This window comes from Moschus berezovskii, chromosome 15 (assembly GCF_049115385.1).
Source record: "Moschus berezovskii isolate FMDL1 chromosome 15, NW_MosBer_1.0, whole genome shotgun sequence".
Lineage (NCBI taxonomy): Eukaryota > Metazoa > Chordata > Mammalia > Artiodactyla > Moschidae > Moschus > Moschus berezovskii.
In genome coordinates this window covers 53,731,074-53,750,754 of record NC_142474.1, presented here as the reverse complement: position 1 = coordinate 53,750,754, position 19,681 = coordinate 53,731,074, and the positions used below count along the sequence as shown (strand labels likewise).

The window sequence follows — 19,681 nt, the reverse complement described above, 5'->3', positions numbered from 1 at the left end:
AGTGAGAAGATACCCATAAAATTAGTATAAAATAATAAATTCTATCTAAAAAATAAACACACCAGAACATAAATATCTATAGGAGCATTGCCCCTTTAAAAAAATTGCACTGATATTCACATAGGCTTTGGGATTAATTTTAGAACCACTTTATGATCGCCACAAGAAAATCACCCTGTTGCCTTACCTTGGCTTCATGTTTTATCTAAATCAGTATTACTCACCTAATTCTCCAGTCCTGGCCAAATTTCCTTTCTGATAGTTTTCATGGTTCACATCAGTCCCACTAAGGATTTTCAAAAGAATATAGAGCCTACCCTGAAGACAATTCTGGAAAAGAATTACAACATTGTTTTTGAGATGGCAGCATAATTAAAATGTCTATAGTTTTGAAGTCCTTGAGACGAGAAAACTCCCTTTTGGATGAGAATGTTCCCTTATTTCTGGGCTTCCCTGGTGGCTCAGACAGTGAGGGGGAAAAAAAAAAAATAACTGCCTGCAATGCAGGAGACCCAGATTCAATCCCTGGATTGGATTGGGAAGATCCCCTGGAGAAGGGAATGGCAACCCACTCCAATATTCTTGCCTGGAGAATTTCAACAGAGGAGCCCGGTGGTCACATTCCATCAGGTTGCAAAGGGTTGGACACAGCTGAGCAACTAGCACTTTTACTTCACTTTTCCTAATTTCTAGTAACAATTGAACTTAATATTTTATAGTTACATCCTAAAAGCCAACTCCAAAATTCTTTTACTTGATTTCAACTATATTCCAGTACATAGTGTGCTTAACACTTTTAATCTGTATGTGTGGAAAACATGGTCTTGATAGTAACAATATGTCTGTCTTCTTGTCTGTAGGACTATCCTTGATAAGAAGGAACTACTGGAGTTTGCTCAACTTGGCTGTTACTTGGAATATGATCTCTTTGGTACTGAACTTTTTCATTATCAGTTCAACCCAGATATTGACATGCCCAATGATAATAAAAGAATTAAAAGGTAAATATGATGAAATCTCTCACAGCATTTCCTTTTACCATTTCTTCCGGACTTTCATATCTGGGTAGGAATTAGTAAAGATTCAGAAAACAATAAGCAGGCGGAACCAGAGACTTGCAAGGGAAAATATATCAATGCTGTTTCAGGAAGGCAAATCTCTATATATTATTTCAAGGAGAAAATGAGTCAAGCTAAGTAGGTAAAAGCTTAGCAGAGCCTTAGAAGTTCAGTGCAGATGGGCAGCTGATAAGAAACATAGATAATACTCAATCTCTACTCTGACAGTAAAAGAACAAAAGACATTTCCCTGTTTTTATTCCTAATGAAGTAAGCTGTTTCTTTCTCAGGTTGATCACACCAAAGTCCTAACCTCCGGCAATGAATTTTTGAAATATTTATTAAAAATATTCACTAAAGAGGTAATTGCAACTGAAAGGCTATAAGGTCAAACATTATATAAAGTCCAGCCTCTCAAAATTTTTCAATATTTGTGAGGGAAAACAAATAATTGTACAAGTCATTCTCTGCACTCAAGTGGAAATTTTTGAGAGTCAAGACTAGATGGTTACCTGGTTTGCCTTGGTTACCTGGTGATATGAAGAATGAATGCACCAAGTTAGGGAACCTGGGAGGTGAAATAGATTTGGGATCGGCAGGGTGACTTTAGTTTGGGAATATAGTGTTGCTATCCCAGGGGGCCATGGGAAAAGGGTGTAAGGCTCAGAACAGAGACTTGGACATGCAGCTAGACATTGTTGGTTTGCATGTAACAGTCGGTAGCGTGGGAATGAATGAGATCACTCCAAGAAGCAAATGAGGACAGAACTCTGGTGACCACCCACATTTAAGGGATGCACTCAGAAACAGTCCCTCAAGGACAGGTTGAGAAATCTTCAAAGCATTAAGAATATCAGGGAAATGCATTGTTATGGAAGTTGGTGGAGAAGAATACTTAAAGCAGAAGGACTTGAACCCTTGTACTAAGTGGCAGATACCAAGAGAGATAAAGACGGAAAAGTATTCATTGGATTTCACAATCAGGAAGTTTTCATTTCACAGTCAGTAAGTGCAGCCTTGGCAGAAAAGGCTTGAGGAAAGACTAGAAGGTGAGGAAGAGGACAGAGAATATGGAAGCTACTCTTTCAAGAAACTTGGTAGTAAAGTGAAGCAGGGTTGTACAGCTAGAGCTAGAAGACCAGACCGGAGACTTCCATAGTGGTCCAGTGTCTAAGATTACATGCTGTCAATGCAGAGGGCCCAGTTCAATTCCTGGTCGGAGAACTAGATCCCACATGTTGCAACTAAGAATTTGCATGCGACAACTAAGGCCTGGCACAGTCAAATAGATAAGTAAATAAATATGAAATAAAAAGAAGACCAGACAGGGCCAAAGAAAGGTTTTGTTAGGAGACCGAGAGAATGAATCCAGGGACTTAGCGCTTATTCTATAGGGTTGTTATAAGATTTATATGAAATAAAGGATGCAGTTTTTAGCTGAGTGTCTGGGGTATACTATGGAAGTGATCAGTCAATGTTAACTTAAAAAAATCTGGACAGATAAGAGATATAGAGCAAGACTCCTGAGGAGACAAAGAGATGGAATTTGGGCAGCAAATAGAAGGTTGGTTAAATCAGCCATAGTAATGGCTGATTCATGGGGATGTATGGCAGAAACCAACACAACATTGTAAAGCAATTATCCTTCAATTAAAAATAAACCAATTTTTTAAAAAAGGAGGTATGCTATTTCCACAGAAATGAGAGGAGGCGAGGCAGGTAATGGCGTGAGTGCAGATCAATGTCTTGGTGAAAGGAACAGAACATGGAGGACAGATGGTCCTACTTGATCTCGAAAGTGCCTATGAAAGAGACAGGGTCATCTCCTGTGAAGGAAGGAATAGATTCAGGGCAGGACCTTGTATAAGAGGATGAAGGCTGGGAGTGGATGAAGAGTGACTGAGAGAGGTACTGACTCAGGACATGTTGTATGGAAGACCCAGTGGAGGCCAGAGATCATTACTGCATGACTGTCTGTTAGCACCAAGCTGCATAATTTGGTGGTTATTTTCCTAAAATAATGTTTTGTGTTTTGGTAGTAGGGCCAAAAAAGTTTTGTGAGTAGAAGTTATAGATGTAAACAGAGAGAAGGTTGGGATTCTGTCTGAAGAACACGCTTGATATCCAAAGGGGACAAGGGCAGGGTTAAGATGAGGGTCATGAGGTCCAAGCTGGAGGGAAGAAAGTATAGAGAAAGATGGAGAGATGTCTAGCAGTAACATAGCAGGGGTAAATCCCTGGATGCTTTAAGGAAGTGAGTGAATACAGAACGTGCAAGAGGGTGAGCAAAAAAGTAGAAAGATGCAACTTGTGGTCAGGGTGGAAAACAGAAGGTTGAGCAGAGATGTAGTTCTCTGTTGCGAGCGAAATGACACAAAGACAGGACAGACAAAAGACAGACAAACACACAACTCCAGCCGGAGGAAAAAACTCTGCGCAAGCCCCCTTGCGGTTTATTTTTATACCCAGGTAGCTGGACACATACCAAAATCTAAGCAATGCATTCTTCTACCAAATAAGGACAAAGAGCCAAGCACAGTTCAAGCACGGGAGGAACAAAGGGGGAAAGTGACCACAGCATGTTCACTAAGAAGCCTGCCCAGAACTCCAGCCTCTTCCTTATTTTTAAGGAGGGCATGTTCCCTCGTACGCGAGCGGACCATTAACCTTGGATATTGTGTGCAGGCTTCTTGGCAGAACATCCTGTTTGCAAGCATGCTTTGCCCAAGCAGAGAGTCCTGTTTGCAGGCACATCCCCGCTTCCTTAACCATTCTCTCTTGTGGTCACTGCCGGGCTCCTATAGTTCTCCATGATGACAAAAGCAGAATAGCGTTTTGAGCATAGAAAACTCGTTGGAATGGGAGTAAGCCAAATTGTAGTAAGAAGTGATGTTCAGAAAATGTGAGGCTTGGGCAGCACATATACCTCTATGACCATATGTACATATGTACCCTGGGGTATGGGGAAGGTCTAACAGCTTTAGGGGCTTTCCCCTGGGCAGCTGATCTTTACATGTATGTCTTCTGCTGTCCCGTGAACTGACATACCTCCTTGATGAGCTCATTAATTAAAATACCTTCCAGTTTAATATCATTAGAGAAAGATAGTTGAGCAATGTCACAGTAATTACAAAAATATGAGACACTCTACATCTTTTAACTGCCTTGAGTGCCCTGACTAGTATCACTCGGTCTTTTTTTTTTTCTTCAACTACTCAAACCAATTCTTTGATTAACAGATTTATTGTTTGTTTGTTTTATAATTTAAATTTACTTGCCCAGAAGTTCCATTCAATATTGGCAAACCGTACTAGCTTGAACCATACTCAGAGGTGAATATTCTCTAGAATTTAAGATAAGCCTGTGTGGTAGATCTTTCTTATCTTTCATGATCTCAAAATCATGACTTCCTGATGAATGCCCTAAGCACATATTTTACAATTCATCTTGGAAATAGGAAGCTTGCTCCCGGGGTTCGCTTCCTTTCTCTAAGCCCCCTTGTGGCAGTGAGGTGTATCTTTTCTACCCCTATGCTTTGCATAAGGCTCCTAGACTTTCTGGAATAAAAGAGGGGATCCATAGAGGGAGATCGATGGAGATATGAGCTTTCATTGTGCCAAATGTAAACATTCTAGATGTATGGAACTACATAAAAATTTTATGTATATATACACATCTGTGTTTGTGTATATCTATGTGTCTGTATATGTATGTATCTTTAATCTTTTGTAAATTATAAGTCATACAGAGTGAAGTCAGAAAAACAAACGTCACATATTAACACATACATCTGAAATCTAGAAAAATGGTATAGATAATATTATTTGCAAAGCAGAAATAGAGACACAGATGTAGAGAACAAATGTATGAACACCAAGGGGGGAAGGGAGGATGGCATGAAGTGGGAGATTGGGATTGACGTACGTACACTACTATGCATAAAATAGATAAATAATGAAACCCTACTGTATAGCACATGGAACTCTACCCAATGCTCTGTGGTGACCTAAATGGGAAGGAAGTCCAAAGAAGAGGGGATAAATGTACAGGTATGGCTGATTTACTTTGCTGTACAGTAGAAATTAATACATTGTAAAGCAATTATACTCCACCAAAAATTAATTTTAAAAAATGCCATGCATGAAGTCACTGGACTCCAGTACAACTCATGGTGATTATGAAATGACCTTTCGGATTGTGTATGCCCTAGTTTACTCCCTTGTCCCCTCCTCTCGGGTGCTTGGTTTTCATCACCCCTCAGCAGTCCTTCTCCGAGCTTCAGGAATCGTAAAGCTTTGAAGTGAACAGAGAAGCATGCTTCTGCCTACCTCTGGTTTTCAGCACCAGAAATTCTGTGTCTAACACCTGTTTTCAATCTTCTGCTCCATTTCTCAAATCTTATTATATCTCTGCCTTTTCACACTTTGTAGTCTCTCTCTAATATTTGTTTGCAAAACACTAACTCATTTGTATTTCTATAATTACCGTGATTTTTTGTCTTCTCATCTGTAGTGGTTCCTTCCTTCTGGCAGCCTCTAACTACTGTTCTTGTACACGATGGCACAGCATGTGAGATGATCCCTTATCTTAGGAGCAGCCAGGCAGCTTTCTTGCTAGTCAAGATAAAATTATGTTTCTAGAACCAGAACATTCTCTTTCTCATGAGATAACTAGTCTTCAGTTTCTTGACTTACTGAGTTCTAGCGGTTCTCATTTGCAAATGAGTATCTTTTCTTGCTACTGCAAAATTTAGTAACTTTGTGTTCCAGGATATGACTCAGGCCTCTTACAGGTACCTGTTTATCTATACGATATGCCTCTGTAGTAATAAGATATCATTTTTTCACAGACAAGGAAAAGAGACAAAAATGTTGAGAAACGCTCAGAAAACACATGGGGGAAAGTATACCTTAAAATTTCCTGTAATGGGAAATTCCTTTTTAATTGTGCAGCAGGGTTTGTCATCCGAAGTTCCAGCATTATGCATGCATCTGTGAAATATTTCTCTTCCTTCATAAATGATGATATAGCTGTATTAGGTAATTCCCTTAAAGAGAGGTTGTTCCAAAAGCAACTTTAGATCAGAACTTTTGGACATTATATAAATTTTAAAGAGCAACAAACCAATGTCCTACCCCTATATAGGGGGAGGTAAGGGTACATGGAATACAGAGGTGGGGGATTAAGAGGTACAAGTATTAACTATAAAATAAACTACAAGGATATATTGTACAATGTAGGGAATATAGTCAATATTTTATAGTAACTATACACAGAGTATAACCTTTAAAACTTGTGAATCACTGTACTGTATACCTGTAACTTACATACCATTGTACATCAACTATTCTTCAATAAAAAATAAAGAAGCAAATAATGATGGTAGCACAGATAACACTCCAAGTATTTTTAGAACACACTTGGGGTACATGTGGTATGACTGAAGATTTCTACATGAAACACCCAGGTTGGCTCTTTTCTGGCATCTCTTTAAATATAATTTGTTTTAAAATGTATGTTTTCATATAGAATAGGTAACTAATGAGAACCTACAGTATAGCTCAGGGAACCATACCGAAAGCTCTGTGGTGACCTAAATGGGAAGGAAATCCAAAAAAGAGGGGATATATGTATACATGTGGCTGATTCACTTTGCTGTACAACAGAAACTAACACAGCATTGTAAAGCTACTATACTCCAAGAAAAAATTAATAAGAATAAAATAAAATGAGCATTCTCAGAAGGCAAAGCTTTGTGTTTAAGTGTGTTGTTGTAGCGACCCACATTTTGCTTACTGCTGTTGCTGGTTAGCTGTTAAGTCATGTCGGACTCTTTTGAGACCCAATGGGCTCTAGTCTGCCAGGCTCCTGGCATGGAGCCATGGGATTTTCCAAGCAAGAATACTACAGTGGGTTGCCATCTCCTTCTCCAGGGGCTCTTCTGAGACCAGGGATCAAACCCCCATCTCCTGTACTAGCAGGCAGATTCTTTACCACTGAGCCACCAGGGAAGCCCTTTGCTTACTGTAGTATTTATTAAATATGACTCATGCATTAGAATGCCAAGAAGTACTATCGAAGCAAAAAGGATACCTTTCAAATAATTAGCCCTTGGAGGAAAGAGCTGCCCATCTATCTAGATCCACTGGGGAATTTAGGGGCCAACAAGATAATATAGAAAAGGTCAAAGAACAGCCAGGGTCTCCAAGCTGCATGTCCTGCCCTAAGAGACCCATGGAAGTCATGGCAGACACTGACCAGCGTCCAGACATCCACAGATGGTGGCTGTCACGAGGGGACTGACTCACACTATGGATTACAGCACTTAACAAAGCAAATAGGATTGGATGTTTAGACAATAGGCAGGAAGCTGTTCTATATATAGTTCACTGACTATAAATTTAAAGGAACAGTTCATTATTTATAGCAATCTCCTCGACATAGAAGGAAGACAGAGTAAATTTTTATTGGTCAATTTAATCCAACGCTCCCACACTACTACTAAGTCAAAATACCCATCAGCTTCAAAAGGACTAACGCAGAGGGACTGAAACTGACCTTTTAAAAATGATGACTGATCTGAAATATGACACGAATGAACTATAGCTACAAAACAGAAACAGACTCACAGACATGGAGAACAGACTTGTGGTTGCCAAGGGGAGGGGAGCTGGGGCAGGGGAGGACTGGGAGTTTGGGATTAGCAGATAGGCAAACTTTTCGAAACAGGATAAATAAACAACAAGGTCTGCTGTGTAACACTGGGAACTAACTATACTCAATATCCTGTGATAAACCATCATGGAAAGGAATGTGAAAAAGAATATGTATGTATAATGGAGTCACTTTGCTATACAGCAGAAATGAACACAAATTGTAACACAAATTGTAAATCAACTCTACTTCAATAAAATTAATTTAGAAAAATAACAACGAAGGGATTTCCCCTGGTCCAGTGGCTAAGACTCCGTGCTCCCAGTGCAGGAGGCCCAGGTTTGATCCCTGGTCAGGAAACTAGATCCCCCATGCCACAACTAAAGATCCTACATGCTACAATTAAGACCCAGTGCAGCCAAATAAATAATAAAATAAATAAATATTTTTTAAAGATGTCTACTGCATCACACGCTTTTCATTTTAAAACCAACCAATTTTAGTTTCAGAACATTTTACTTGTACGAAGATTCCTATCATTTTGCTATTTTAATCCCAAATAGTCATTGATTTTACTTGCTAGAAAACAAAACTAGGAGACAGAGAGACTGAGATCTGAAGAATGGGTTCACTAGATGAGGTATTTTAGAATGGAGAGCTGGATACAAATTCAGGATAAAGTTATTTAAGGAAATGCTAAAGTGGCCATTTATTCAAACTGGCACATCTGATTAGAAGTTATCTTTAATGCAGGCTTGCCAGGCATCATCATAAATATCACAGGCTAGGAATTTCTGTGTGCATGGAATAAAGATCCTCTTCCTAGTACGACAGGATAATATCTTTAGCATCAGCACGCAATATTTATTAAGGGTGTCTTCGAAATGGAAGATGGTATCTTTACGACAACACAATAGGTTTATGAGTTGGAAAAAGTTTAAAGCATTCTGAATGTTGTAAACGTGAAACCAGTGCCATATAATGAATTACCATTTTTTCACAGGGTGCGACTTCTGGTGGATGAGGGCTACGAGGATCGAATTCTGATGGCACATGACATACATACAAAGAATCGGCTGATGAAATATGGAGGTCACGGCTATTCCCATATCCTCACCAACATTGTTCCTAAAATGTTGCTGAGGGGGATAACTGAGGGTGCACTTGATAAGATACTGATCGAGAACCCCAAGCAATGGCTAACTTTCAAATAGGATGGTTGTTACGAATTCACACCTTGAGTGTAAAGCTTGCCAGGGAACAGAGAGTGATTTCAAACCCACTGTGAGATATTAATCAGAGCCACAGAGGGCTAATGACAGAATATTTCCTTTTTATGAGAAGTAGAAGACTTTTGCCTTCTCAGAAACTGGCTATTACATCTGTACCTTTAGGGAGTTGCAGAGACTAATTAAGCCCTATTGTTTTTCCTTCACAAAATAAATACAAAAGTAGCCATTTCCAAATGATGATTTACAGTTTAGATCCCCTGAGTAGAATTTTGCTTCCTTTTGTTTTGTTTTCTTAATCCATCAGAGGCACTCCTTGAGAAAATTTAAACTGTTTTTAGTTAAATTACCCCCTTCTGGAGCTATCTAATGTTTCTTGTAATATTGATGATTCTACTAATTATCCTGCTGTTCTTTAATTAATGCTTAATGAATAATATCCCACTTTAAAATAGCTTCTGCAGCAAAGGAAGCTAAATTTTGAGACATTTATTTTAAGGATACTGTAATACAATAACCAATTCACAACAGTAAAAATATTGTGGAAGGTTAATTATATCTGTTTACCTATCTTCATATACTTAAATCAGTTTTGTTGCCTGTGCCTTTCTGGTATCCAGTTTTCCTATATTTTCTTGTGATTTGAAAATTTTATATAAGGGGATATGAACACACAGCATAGTATTCTATTATAAAAATTCAATCATAGAAGTCAAAACATATTACATAATATAGTTTAATGAATCATTACATTTATAATAACAAAGGCCACAATTTAATTAATAATATAGAATGCAAAAAAAGAGAAATGTTTGCCTTATATATATATATATTCCCTTTATTTTCTTTACCTTTCATTTGTCTTTCCTTCGGCCTGAACAGAAAATAATGCTTATTTATCTGAAGAAAAGGTCAGATCTATTAGAAATGACAGTCTGATTCTAGAGCCAAATTTTTAAAAGGTACCCAGACCTGATGCTTAGTGTAAATAAAACAGTTTTTGAAACTCTTAGTTGATGTATACTGCTGTTTATAAACTAATCTTTTGGTTGGATCCTTCACTATGCTATTTTCTACCTAAAAAAGAAAAGTCTCCAAACCCTTACTGCTAATTCTGCTTCGATAAATACATATTGTTAAATGGAAAAAAAATCCACTGCAACTCCTTTATGATTTATCTTACATATTAGAAAGGCCAAATAGAGTTAGTCATTAGTCTTGATAAAGGGGCTAAGTGTTGCTAATCATGTAAATCACGAGAGTTACTCGGACCAAGGCATTTAAACCAAGCAAACAGCACCTTCAGATGGGAACACCAGGCGTAACTCATTCAGAAAGTTGAGGTTTGTGAAATAAAAGATATTTCTGTGGATCAAGGATGATCAAGCTTTCTGTGTATTAGAACAGAAAGCACCCAAGAGGAAGGAGCCAGAACAAACTAATTCCTTTAAATGAAAAAATGCAAATTCCCTTCACCAGTAAAAGAGACAGATTTTTCAGTCTCTGTTTTTGAAATTTAGTTGTCAAAGAGTCTTCAAAGGCAACTGAGAGTGGAACAGATTTTTCATTGTAATAGTGGAAGTAGTCTGATAGTTAGGATATATCAACATGCATTTCAAATCGTTTTCTTAGAATAAAGAGATGGCTTTTGGCAGTGTATTTTAAACTGAGAGGAAGGATTTGCACTACTCTCAAAATCTACCTTACTGTCAGCTTCAGGCCACCTGAGAAAAAAGAAAAAATTGATCATTCAAATGCATATGATTCATAAACATTGCAAAGGACAGCTACTTCGTCTCTGCAATCCTAACAGTAACAGTCACAGGAGGCAGTGGAAGTATTGATTGGCGTATGGTAATAAAGAAGCCACAGGCTTAATTTACAGACATGTGATTTCTGGGGCATTTTAACCTGATAAAATTTAATTTTCTGGATCACTCTTAGAAGTCATCTGAATGATTTTGCTACTCCATATATTTTTGTCTTCCAAAATATATTTCAATCCAAAATAAGTCAAGTAATTTATGCACGTTTGTGTTTGTGCCTACATGTACATATTTTTAAATTAAATTTTTGGGTCTATACAGCCACTGTACCTATGGTCTGAAGCCATATATATATTTCATCTAACATATATATATATACATACACATATATATATGTAGCCAGTATTTGTATAAAATATATACACTTTGTTGTCATATTGATTATATGTGAAGTGGTTTGTTTTGAAATAACCTCAGGCCATGACCTGTTGTAACTATTTGAAGGCCTTATTTAGTGTCCCCTCGGTGACGCATGCAGCAGTGCAAATTAAACCTATGTGCATTGGGTTATGGATAATCTTTTGTTTCAAAGAAGGCGGAAGCCTCTGTCTGAATTAACACCAAAGAATAAATTTCTCTGACTTGTCCAAGTAAACCTAAACACATTCTACTGACAAACCGGACACAGAGGATTTTTCTAAATACCACACATAATTACACGTTTACACACTTAGAGGGTAATCCTATGATACAAGTTCAATCTCTATTTTTAAGGACTATCACCCAAAAGGAAAAGAAGATTCCTAAGTCAAAGGAAATGTGGAAAATGACCATAGGCTTAGGAATTCCCTCAAATCCAGAAAATTCCAGGTTAAGGCTTGAAGTTGAATCATTCCCAGGTCTAAGCTAAAGTTAACAAGAATACAAGGCAAACGATTTCTTTGGGGACAAAGCAGCATTGTGTCAATGAGACCCTCTCCTGCAGGGTAAAATTCATTCTTCTCGACACTGTAAATGGACCCCGAGTTTCATAATTAGCAGATAAACTCACAGGAACCAAAGCTGACATATGGATAAAAGCAGCGAGATCACAGTACACCAAAGTATCATATATATCGAAGAAATAATTCAGTGTCTTAGATTTTTCTATAAAAATTTGTGATCTATATATAGGACTTCATTCACATGGACACTAACAATAAGGAGTATTTGCTTTGGCGGTAGTGGATCACACATCTGCTTATCTTGATTTTAATATATATTTTTTTTACATCATGTTCTGAGTACACAGATGTGAGTCAGGTAGCATTTGAATCCCCCACATCATATACACAGCTGAGGTGCCCTGCATCCGGCATCCCCCGGGGTCCTCGGTTCACTGACGTTAGCCACATGAATCCAAGGCCTGAACTCAGAGCAAGAAGCTTAGTTTTTGCACGATCAGTCAGCATAGATAATAAATCCAGAAAATGTGCTGTATTTGTTGTTGTTGCCTCCATGGGCTTTCCCGCCATCTAACTTGATGTAGACTTCATCTCCTGGCTCCAGGTGAAGAACCACACTGTTACTCGCGTAGTCGTAATTCTGATCCGCATCTTGGGCAATCGCGCTGGCGCGCACCTGTGTGAAACAAACAAGAATTAGAATCTGCAAAAAAGATTTTCTTTTCTTTTTTTTTTTTCCCATTCACACAGCACCATAAATAGACTGGCCGTCAGGGCCCTGAATTTAGCACAGCCAAGTCCACCTTGGCCTTGGGGCTTTATGAGGATATCTTTGCAAGGGTTTCAACTAGGTATTGGAAAACAGAACATAGCGCTTTTCTGACGGTCATTGTAGCAGTATTTTTTTTTTCAACTATATGTGGTAAACAATGCATACCAATCTCTTCTCTTCCTAAATCAGGACTTTTCTAATTCCTTGTATCTCTATGCCCAATCACTTCCTGAAATGGCCATTGTTTTTTGCATTTTAATTTAAACCAAGCAGCAGTATAACCAGTTGCCTATGAGTACAGAAGTTCAAACCAAACTTCAGTTGGTCCCTCTGATGATTAGAAAATTGAGATCCATGGTATGTACAGACTCAGAGAAATCTGACTCCTCTAACTGTACTATACAGAAAGAAAAAAAGAAGAAATCTTTTTGATTTGGGACTTTCAAAATCTAATTCAAGGAAAAGCCCCTGTACCCAAATCAAACATCTTCGGTTTAAAAGTTTTCATAGCTCTTACTTCTATTTGTGCCTTTTTATCACTTACTTGTGTGCACTTAAACTATTTAATTTCAATACATCTAAAACTTATAGAAGGAACAACATTCCCATGATTTGATGTCTCTAAAATTTCTAGAATTTTTGAATGATCTCATGGAATACCCTTTTATATTCAGGTGATGCTAAATGTGTGGTTTGCTCTGAGGATGGAGCTTTGCTTATAATCCACTCAGGTTGAGCCTGTGATCTCATTAGAAAGCTGACAGACACTTGCAAACAGTCCAGTTCCCCATAATATCAAGTAATATGGACATTCTGTCACATTCTCAACTCCAAGTAGGCTTCACATTCATTTAGTTGTATTTTGAGTCTACCTTGGAAACATTTTTTTTCAATAGGCAGACTTGTACTTGATTTATTTCAGTAAAACATCTACTTTGTGGCTTGTTTCTATTCCACTGTAATGATATTTCCCCAAATAACACAGCGAGTGATTTAGTGGTTTTGTAAACCTGTGCTATGTAATAATGCATGACTTGGGGTGCAATATGTGGGATTTTATCACTTGGCAAAATGAGAGAAATGAGACATAAGTCAAGCATTTCCATTCCTTTCTTTCAAAATTTAAATGATAGGTTTTCAAATTAAATTTTCATGTGGTATGTTCTCACAGTAATGCTGAAATGTTAAAAAAGGAGAAGGCTCTTTGACACTGCTGAACTTGTAATTCGAGTAGTATTTTAAGCATTTCTTTCTGGATATCATATGGCAAAAGGAGAAAAGGGCTTAAAGATTTAGAATCGTTCAACAGTGTGCTAATTGACACTAATATAGTAAAAGCAATATATAATTATGCTGAGAAGCACTGATTCAAATGTATACACCACTTTAGTGAAGTGATCTGTTTTGAACATTAATAAAAATACAACTTAATGTTATAATATTTCTTAGGAATTAATCCATTAGATTATAGGAGTTGGATGCTTGGATTCACTAATTTCATCTAGTCATTACATTTCCAGGGGAAAATAATCTACAAGGAGGACAGCATTCTTAGGACTTAATTTTTTTTTTAATGTGTAGATTTTTAATGAGTGAGAAAAATTAAAATACAAAATAATAGTTAGCCATATTAGTAATATATGAATTATCAATCTATAATAGGTTTCTCACCTAATAATCAGCCACACATTTTTTTTTAGCCCTTTAGGTATTTAGTATGAAATTCTATGGGTATTGTGCTTTAACACTGTTTTCTACATGAGGGCATTTGAGAACTGGGATTATCGAAATCAGTTGATTTAGAGATAACAGTCTTAAAAACACATATATAATGCAATTTTTATTCTGTTGCATTATGGGGTCTAACCACAAACCCATGTAAATGTTACCATTTTTATTCAGTAGGTGTTACCATGAAAATCTGCAAATGCATTAGGGTGATCCCACAGACTGGAAGGTTACCCTTACAGTTTTCACTTCCTTTGTTGGATAAAGCTAGTGTGATTGCTTTTTAATGAAAGTGATTCTCTAAGATTTTAACCTGCACTGTACCATAATACTGTCCCAATTAAATATGTGCCATATTCTAGTGTACTCTGCATGATTTTTGTATGCCTGCTCACCTGATCATACTATAAAGGTATAATGGAACTTGAAATTTCAAGCTCTAGTATCCAGCCCAGTAACTTCCAACAATTCTTCCTTTAAGCCATCAAACTATTGAGGAAAGTAATGTATCTACCCTGGAGACTATTTTCAGGTTCCAAAATGTACACCGATTTCAGCATTTTCTCTGAGAGGTTGATGCATTCTTTCCTTTGCCCCATATATCCATTTCTACCTAAATGTACTCTAATATCTTTTCATCTTATAAATTAACTATTTAGATTCTGCTGATCTTTACTACATGTTTCACAGCCCCAAAAAGATAATTAATTTGACATTTCATGAATCTTGCTAATAAATTAATACCAGCCCACAAACTGTCCATTATTTCCAATATATCTCATATTTATTGGTGCCATGACTAATAAATTCTTAAAGTAAAAATGGATCTTTAATTATTTTATAGTTCTAATATTATGCCAGTTTTATTTTTTATTACAGTAGCTTTTTTTTTCTTTCCAGAAAATTAGAGTAGCTTATTATAGTGGTATTACAGTGACTGGACTCAAATAGCTATTTTTTTATTCAGGTTTCCTGCTAAAAGTATACAAACTTAAAAAAAAAAAAATTCCTGTCTCTGTTAAAGCTATTTGAGTCCAACTTTTGCCTTTAATATGCACTGTCATGGGCTTTTAACACATGGTAAGATTAAATTTAGGTTGATGGTTTCATGGGGAATATGAGAATCATGGTCCTTTTAGTTCTCTGTTTGTGAGGATATAATAGGTTATGTTGCCTTAGCATTATCTTATTAGTGAGGGTTTATCATTAGAGACAATATTTATGGTAACATTTGCTAATTTAATTAATTGCTACTGATGCTCTCATAATTTCATTTTCATTGTACTTCTGTGGAATCATAAACAAAAGGTTAAGTGGTGCATCAGGTTAATTTACTGGCCTTTGATGTTTCCATCTGTGATTCTGCATTCAAACACAAAGCATAAATAAAATGGTTCTCGTATGGTTACGGTCCAGAGGCATTCCTCTATCCTAGAGCGAACTGCTTTTTTAGTTTAATTTTTTGTGATTCTCAAATCTACTTAATCCATAGAACATTACACTGACATGGATCTCTTGAGTTTCTGTTTTATGAAAACAAATTAGGTCAGCTCAGAAGAGGGAACTGCTGTCTAAGAAGTGATCAGACAAGAGTAAAATTGAAAATCAAGGATCAACTCTTTCTTTAATATTAATTAAAAAAAGATTTTGTAAGATTTGTCATTTATAATGCCTGCAGACCAGACTTTACAAAATAGTTTTCTTCTGGAGATAGAATTTCTTAACACTAATATTGTAATAACCATTTTGCAAAACAGTCCTTGCTGAATTCGAAAATATATTGTTTGCTACGGTGTTTGTTTTTCTGAATAACTTGTTGCTCACCTTTTATAGAAGCAGCAGCTTAATAATGCCAATGAAAAGCATTATACATTATCTGGTCAGCTGTTTTGCCTTTTTTTTTTTTTCTGAGCCTCACAGAATGCATATCCTAGGCTGATACAAAGAAGCCTTCTACACTCCAAACAATGAAATAATTTTAAAAACAAAATGCACATGGAACACAAATATGGCATGGTTTTCCTGGAATCTAAATCTGGCCTCAGCATCAACATTTAAACTAATTTAAATGTACTGCTCCCCAGCTTTTCATGCAATTGCAATTTTCAGAGACTTAAAGATGTGTGTTTTTATACTCTGGCTGAGACAACTTGAATCTTTTTTTTTTAATTTGAATTAATACCTCTAAAAACAATCTCTTCAGCCTGACAGTATTTGCTAGACTTAATCTTTGAGTCAGAAGGCAGCCAATTTGTAAATAAATGGGTGCCTCATCACTGCCTACTGAGGGGCTGTTCACAAATCATTTTGTTAGGGTGACACAATAGCTCTATTTTGGTACAATGAGTCATGCCCTTTTTAGCCATTTACCTATAAGGAAGCCACTGCCCTGTGAATAATTTTTATTTATCTTAATATTATTTTCATGCATAATAACTATAATAAACAACCCTGTCAGTGCCTCCTGGTGGTCATTTTTCCTCTTTTTTGTTCTATCCGACCTTAGGGTCCCTGAAGCCATTTACTTCTGAATTCCTTTAGAAGTGAGGGGTGATAGGAAACAGAACGGACAGGATATTTTGCCCTTTCTCTTATTTATTTAGAGCATTTGTGTTTCACTTTGGAAGAATTCTGACACTGTGAATTGTGTGTTTGGAATAAATTCTGCTTTAATGTGGCTTAACAGAAACCAGGGTTATAGCTAGAAAGGTCTCAATTCAAGGGACAAGCAACCTGAAGCCTGAGAATCCTTGTTACATCACAGTTGGCCCTCTCAGGGTCATGGGGAGCGGGGTGGAGGGGGGACTCTTTGTGCCACCCGAGAAGCAAAGGTAAACCCAAGAACTCAGCCCAGACTGCAGGCTGCAAGGCCTCCCTCAGCGGCTGCTGATTTAACGTGTGCAGAGGGTCTGATTACACTTTGAGGTAGATACAAATATGATTCTCCTTCCCTGACTAAGAGATCAGACACATTTCGGTTTTGCAATGACCGCGAATTTCTCATGCAACGTAAAAGTGGCCCCAGCCTAACACCGCAGACCAGTGGCCCTTGGAGCAGCGCGCAACGGCTTGGCTCAGGGGATCAAGTCGTCTGGCCGAGGGCTAACCTGAGGCTATTTCACAGTCCAGGCCAAGGCCACCGCTGCTTGTGAGGAAAAGGTTGGGTTGGAGAGACCCTCACGAAGGCGCCCTGGGGCTCGCTGGCAGGGAGGCTCATTGCCCCTGGGTTGGGTTGGGCCGCCAGCTTCCAGACCACCCGCCTGTGCGTCCTCCGGCTCCAGCCAGAGGAGTTTGGGCTCTGTGTTTGGGAGCGTGTTTTATGGCACAAACCCAGGATTCTCAACTTTTCCTTTTGTTAGCAGCACTCGTTGCCTCTCCCCCTTCTTCAGCTGAAATCTAAACCAGAGTTTTTGCATCTCGAATTTGACTACTTATGAGTTTATCCAGGCCTGGCGACCGCGGAGCCCGTGGTCCTGCCTTGGACCCGGGTGCGCCCTCCGCTCGGACTCACTGCTCAGCGCCCCTTCTATTTTTTCCTTTGGGCCCAGGTCTTTCTCCCTCAGGTTTGTCACGCTGGCACGCCCACTTCTGGCTCCCCCAGCCCTCCCAATTCCTGGCAAAACCTGACAGTGACCCCACGGCTGGTGAGCATCCCACAGCCGGGGGGTCGCTTTCTCCTCTGGGACTGCCCGAGATGCACGAACTGTCCCGGGACCGAATCCTGCTTCCCGCTTCTTAGGGTCTCGCGCACCGAGCGCAGGTGCCCGGGCTCGGGAGCCACCCTCGCCAGGCCGCCGGGCGCTCTTCGGCATACGACTCCCGCCTCCCCAGGGTGGGGACAGCGTCCCCCCTCGCTCGCAGCTCCCGGGAGCGGGAGCTGCCGCGCCCTTCCTCCGCGGGCTCCCACCCCCCATTTCCGGGGTCTCCTCCCTCTCGCCGGCACCTTCCCGCGCGCCCTCCCCGCCCTCCGCCTGCTCTCACCTGGTTGTTTTTGCAGAGATCAGCCCACATGCTGGTGCCATCCCCTCCGCGCATCAGAACGTGGTAGGTGAAGAAGTAGATACCCGGGATGGAGCAGGTGAACTTGCCCGTGGTGGGATCGTAATGGTTCCCGAGGTTGGTGACCACGTCGTCGAACTTCAGCACCTCGTAGCCTTCGTGCTGCCGCTTGAGGCCGGCGTAGAAGGCGATCTTGGGCACCGTGCTGTAGGTGGCGGCGGTGATGGCCCCGGCCGCGTTCAGGCCCGGCGCCCCCGGCGGGCCCGGCAGGCCTTGGCGGCCGGGCTCGCCCTTCTCGCCCGGGGGGCCCACGGGGCCCGGCGGCCCGGGCTCACCCGGGGGCCCCCGCGGGCCCGCCTTCCCCGGCCTGCCGGCCTCGCCTTTGGGGCCCTGGATGAAGGTGGGCAGGGACTGCATGAGGCCGCGGTCGGGCGTGGCGGCTGTGCTGGGCGCCTTGGTGCCCCCGTAGGGGTCGCAGACCATGCGGCAGGTGCCCAGCATCTCGTAGTGCGCCGACGTGCCGGCCGAGCTCACCAGCACGGGGATGAGGATCACCAGCAGCAGCACCATCACCACCCCCAGCGCCCCGGCTGCGATCAGGCGCCTCCTGCTGCCCACCAGCCGGCTCAGCGCGGGGCGATCCTCTTGTCTGCTTTTGGACAAAATTTTGAAGGTTGGGCGGGGACCTCCTCAGAGCCGAAAACAACCCCCTGCGAACCCCAAGTCCCCCGGGCGGGCGGGCGCCGGCAGCTCCTCGCGGGCTCTTGCTCTGCCCCCAGCTGCGGCTGGGGAGGGAGCTCGGACGCCAAGTGACTTGAGCTGAAGTCCCGAGCTGGGGGTGCGGCTGGGGGTGGGGGCCGGGGGAGGGGTGCGCAGGGCGCCCTCTCGCCTCCCGCGAGGCCCTCGCACCTGTGGCTGCCGGGGCGCCGGCGCGGCCGCCCTGAGCGCAGAGCAGCCGCCGCCTCCCGCGCTCGCCCGGGCCGCTCACACTTTTATGCCGCCGCCTGCGATCGACTTTTCCGTTTTTGCCGACTGCGCCAGTTCGCACCAACTTTCCGTCTGAAGTTGCCTTTTTCTGCCTCCTTCTCTTCTTTCGCTCGCTGGGATCGCCCTTCTCCTGCCTTTTTTTTTTTTCCCTCCTCGGCAACCACCAGAACTCTAATAGATGCGCATCCCCAAAACCCCGCGCACCGGCCGCACGAGCTCGGGCCAGGCGCCCCCCGGGTGAGCGGAGCGGCGGCGCTGGGCACCAGTGGCGGCTCGGAGAGGCTCCGGGCTGGATCGAGGAGCTGGCGAGCAGTGGCGAGCGCCTCACGGCCGGGAGCGGAGCGAGAGAGAGACTGAACGCAGAATTCTGCCTGGGTACCACCTGCCAGGAGAAGAGGAGGCTGACAAACGCGCGCCGGAGCAATTTATAGGCACCCAAGGCGCAGAGGAAGGGGAGCCGCTTTGGCATCTCATTGCGGCATCTGCTCTGCTCATCCCACTCAAAAAGAGTTTGGCATTACTCTGACAATGTGGGATTTTTCCC

The 19,681-nt window shown here is 40.9% G+C and overlaps 2 protein-coding genes across 4 annotated transcripts in view; one reads left to right on the top strand and one right to left on the bottom strand.

The window, feature by feature from the left end:
• PTER (phosphotriesterase related) overlaps window positions 1–11,018 on the top strand; it is an 80,175-nt gene extending 69,157 nt beyond the window's left edge. For 2 of the 3 annotated variants that reach the window (XM_055429311.2, XM_055429320.2), the window contains 2 exons: window positions 861–1,001; window positions 8,716–11,018. In XM_055429311.2, the coding sequence (XP_055285286.1) occupies window positions 861–1,001; window positions 8,716–8,926 (352 nt within the window). In that variant the 3' untranslated portion in view covers window positions 8,927–11,018. The remainder of the gene's footprint in view (window positions 1–860; window positions 1,002–8,715) is intronic. The other variant, XM_055429329.2, reaches the window with a different exon arrangement.
• A 142-nt stretch (window positions 11,019–11,160) lies between these two features.
• On the bottom strand, window positions 11,161–18,854 carry C1QL3 (complement C1q like 3). The gene is made up of 2 exons (XM_055429341.2): window positions 18,133–18,854; window positions 11,161–12,327 (listed from the first exon to the last, which is right to left on the bottom strand). The coding sequence occupies exons 1-2, from the start codon at window positions 18,718–18,720 to the stop codon at window positions 12,148–12,150; spliced, it is 768 nt and encodes a 255-aa protein (XP_055285316.2). The 5' UTR covers window positions 18,721–18,854; the 3' UTR covers window positions 11,161–12,147.
• Window positions 18,855–19,681: the final 827 nt, after the last annotated feature.

What these genes read in the sequence shown, in the direction of transcription:
- C1QL3 (XM_055429341.2), bottom strand. Translation starts at nt 18,720, where the DNA reads ATGGTGCTGCTGCTGGTGATCCTCATCCCCGTGCTGGTGAGCTCGGCC. An exon ending in ATCTCTGCAAAAACAACCAG is followed by an intron (nt 12,328 to 18,132) that starts GTGAGAGCAGGC and finishes TGTTTCACACAG; the next exon opens with GTGCGCGCCAGCGCGATTGC.